Here is a 3,738-nt window from a genome sequence, read left to right on the forward strand (position 1 = left end):
TGGGCCCGGCTCTGCCCGCAAGGTCGGGCTCTCGAGAGCCCCTAGTGGCCCCGGGCCGCAGCGCTGCACTCTCCCCGCGGACCCGAACCTGGCACTCTCGGGGCAGGGCTCCCTCCCCTATCTGTCCACTCCCTGCCCGAGTTCTGCGGGGCCGATTCTGTGAACGGGGACACCACCAGGTCTTCCGTCTACTCCACCCACCCTGGTAAAGGCAGTGGACGCGTGTAGGTGGGGCCACATTCCCTACCTCGGAGGACCCCGCTGCCCCACAGGACAGAACTCTGCCCAGCTCCAAATTGAGTCTTGATGCAGATTTCCAGAGCTCCGAGGTGGGGTGCCTTCCATATATATATATATATATTGATTTCAGAGAGGAAGGGAGAGGGAGAGGGAGATAGAAACATCAATGATGAGAGAGAATCATTGATCGGCTGCCTCCTGCACGCCCCACACTGGGGATGAAGCCCGAAACCTGGGGCACGTGACCTTGACCGGAATCCAACCTAAGACCCTTTAGTCCACAGGCTGACGCTCTAGCCACTGAGCCAAACCAGCTAGGGCCCTTCTCACCTTTAGAACCCACAGTGTGGAGGGGTCACAGGTGAAGAAATGCTACCAGGAGAAGGTCCTGAGCCTGAGGTGCTTCCGGTGAGGATGGGGCAGTCCAAGGACGCAGATTCTGGATTCTGGCCCACGTTTTCCCTGCCCAGGCTGCCCCTTAGGCTTATGGTAGATTCTCCTGCTCGTGGCTGAGCTCCTGGGATCCCAAAGGGAAGGCAGAGCAGCCAGTGAGACAGCGCGGACCTTTGAAAGAGCAAAGTACCTTCAAGACTGGCCTTCAGCAAGGTCTGCCCCATAGAGCAATGGTTCCCCAGAGCCATTTGCCCACCCAGCCTTCTGGCACCATCTTCCCCTCTCTGCAGTGGTGATGTGAGCACAGCTGGCCCTTTAAGACAGCTCTGTGGCCTCAGGCTTCCCTGGAGGCCCTCCCAGCTTGGAAACTCCTAATTAAGGTGCAGAGAGAAGTGAAAAACAAGCAGCCTGGGACTGGCCCTGCCTGGGAGGCTGCCCAGAGAGGAGGGCTGGCTGGGCAGGCTAGCCGTGAGCAGCCAAGAGGAGGACCAAAAGGAGTCAATGTTCTGCCCCTCCGACCACCGACTCATGCTCTTCCGACAGTCACCACTTTGAACAGGGATGTGGCCAACATGGCTCCGAAGAACACACCTCTCACCTTGATGAGAGTCCAGCCTGAACTTCCCATCTCCCTGTTTCTCTGGATCCCCAGGGCGCAGGGTATCAATTCTAGGGATCCCCTCAGTCCAGCTTCTCCCCCTTTACAACACGAAGGTCCAGCCTGTGGGCAGCTCTGGTTCTGGATGCAGCTTTAAGTCCCAAGAGGGGAAAAGATTGGCTTCTGCAGAGCAGTGGCTTCTCCCTAGCCGGCACCCTGCTGGGGCTTTTTCTGAGGTAGAGGTGGGGGCGGCAGAGGTAGAGGTGCTTGATAATGGAAGGTCCCCATTGTCTTATAACATTGCACTACAGCCTCTGTGCTGAATGAGCTGCCCCAGCCCCCCAAAAGAAACCAGGTGGTGTCCAGGCCAACTAGACATCAAGGACAGATGTGAGCATGTCCCCCAAGACCCTGCAGTGCAAAACATTGGGGGCTGCCAATCAACTTGGTCCAAGAACACCTCCATCTGTCTGTGGGGGGTCTCCCTGCCCGAGTTACTCAGCAGTCTGAGTAATTACTGCCTGACAAGAAGGCGGGCGCAGTGCACCCCCACATTAACCACAACACCCGCCTACAGTCACCCCCACCCCTGGCTGGACTCCAAAGCCGCACTCAGCCCTGCTGAGGCTGAAATAACTCTGCTTCTCACACTCACGCCCAGTTCCAGCCAACTTTGCCTGAGATGCTGGAGTTTGTGGGGCAGGGGTTCATGGGGAGGCGGCTTGGGGAGGTGGCAGGAGGAGTAACACACCCCGCTTCAGGCTGACAGTTTGGCCCTGATCTGCTGTATGATGCTGAGCAAGTTGTTCAACCTCCCTGGGCCTCGGTTTACCTGTGGAGGGCCTCTGCAAGTTGTGTCATTGAGTTCGGCTTTAGTGTCAACCTGGCAGGGGTCAGGCGGGGAGCGGGGCAGCCCAGCCCTGCAGCTGGTCAAGGCTAGGAGAAAGAATGCCTTCAGTCCCCACCTCAAGATGGACCAATCTTCCCAACAAGCTTGCTGTCTCACCTTGTTCTCACAGCTGCAATTCTCTCCTTCCTAGAATGGCCTTTCTCCTTCTCAGCCTGTTGAACACAGCCCTCAAGATCGAACCCAAATGGCACCTCTTCTGTGAAGCCTTCCCGATGGTCCTTCACGTCCCTACAGAGCCCGCAGAGACCTCTCCCACACTATGTATCTCCTCTTGTCACATTCGAAAACGGATTGTGGGTCTTCCTTCCCTCAGCTTCTGGAAAGCCAAGCCTGTGTCGTTAGCTCACACCCTAGCTTCAGCGCATCGAATGCATGCATGGGTGAATGAATGATACTGGCCTTCTTGGTCTTCCTACAGTGCCAGGTTTTTCTCCAGCAAATCACACAACTCATCCTCTCACTTTAATTGTATCTCTGCTTAGGTGTCAGTTGCGCAAAGAGCTTTCCCTGGCCCCTCATTTCAGCTACAGAGCACCACCATTTGTTTTTCTCCCAAGCACCGGTTCATGGAGACTTCCCGCATTAGGTCCCCGTTAGACTGTAAACTCCACAAAGGCAGGGGCCTAATCTTTTGCATTGACTCGAGTCCCAAGAATAGTAGTGCCTTACACATGACAGCCGCCCAAGGAATATGTGGTGAATGCGTGACTTTTTCCTCTGCCAGGACCCCTCTTATCCCAGGCCAGTAGGGGGTGCCGGCCTCCACCCAGGATCTTGCCTAGTCAACGCTCAGCCCAATCTGCCCCCTGCGGGACCTACTTTCTAGGCGGCGCCTCCTCCATTTTCTACAAAGCCCCGGCGGGGTCTGTGTAGACGGAGGGAAATCAGAGGGCCCCTTAGGCGGGGGAAGCTCACTGGAACCCCACGTTGGTTCTTCCCTCCCTCTGGGTTTGCAACTGGGCCTCCTAGAATGCTGGCTACGAGGTCTAGACCCGCCTGGGGGCACGCCACACCTCCTCCCAAAAAGAATAGTGTCCTGGGACGCAGGATGCGAGGAGGCAGGGTCTGTCGGAGCTGTCCCGGGCTGGGAGGAGCCGTCGAGCCTCCTAGGAGGAAGCGGAGCCGACCCAAGAGATGGGCAGGGATGCGGACTTGTGACCGCGGGCTCTGGGCGGCGGTCGTCTCGTCCCAGCTGGTCGGCTGAGCGCACGCTTCCAGCTGCCTGGCTGGGTGACCTCCATCCGCGAAGGGCGAACGGACGGGGGGTTGGGCTGCGGGTACGAGCTTTGGGGAGCCCACGGGGACGGGGAGGGGCTTTTCGAGTGGTCAGACGACCGGCCCGGGGGCTGGGACAGGTACCTGGACGCACGGGGGTGGAGGGTCGTCCCCGGGGGCGGGCTCAGTGAAAACACCTTGGGAGGCGGCGCCGCGCGGCTGAGCGCCGCTGCTGCCCTGGGAATAGGACGGCGCTCGGCACCGCGAGCTGAGAGCACTTTCATAAATTTTGTATGGGAGGCGCTCCGTGAGCGGGGGCGGGGATCGGAGCGAGGGGGAGGGAGCTAGCGAGGGAGGGAAGGAGGGTGGGAGGAGGAAAGGT

General features: G+C 58.6%; 1 protein-coding gene across 1 annotated transcript in view; it reads right to left on the reverse strand.

Moving 5' to 3' along the window:
* Positions 1-1,269, reverse strand: part of DPH1 (diphthamide biosynthesis 1) — an 11,400-nt gene extending 10,131 nt beyond the window's left edge. The window contains 1 exon segment of the mRNA XM_014529331.1: positions 1,225-1,269. Coding sequence (XP_014384817.1) covers positions 1,225-1,261 — 37 coding nt within the window. The 5' untranslated portion in view covers positions 1,262-1,269.
* Between the last annotated feature and the right edge of the window lie 2,469 nt (positions 1,270-3,738).

The sequence above is a fragment of the Myotis brandtii genome, unplaced genomic scaffold, assembly GCF_000412655.1.
Source record: "Myotis brandtii unplaced genomic scaffold, ASM41265v1 scaffold1167, whole genome shotgun sequence".
Classification (NCBI taxonomy): domain Eukaryota; kingdom Metazoa; phylum Chordata; class Mammalia; order Chiroptera; family Vespertilionidae; genus Myotis; species Myotis brandtii.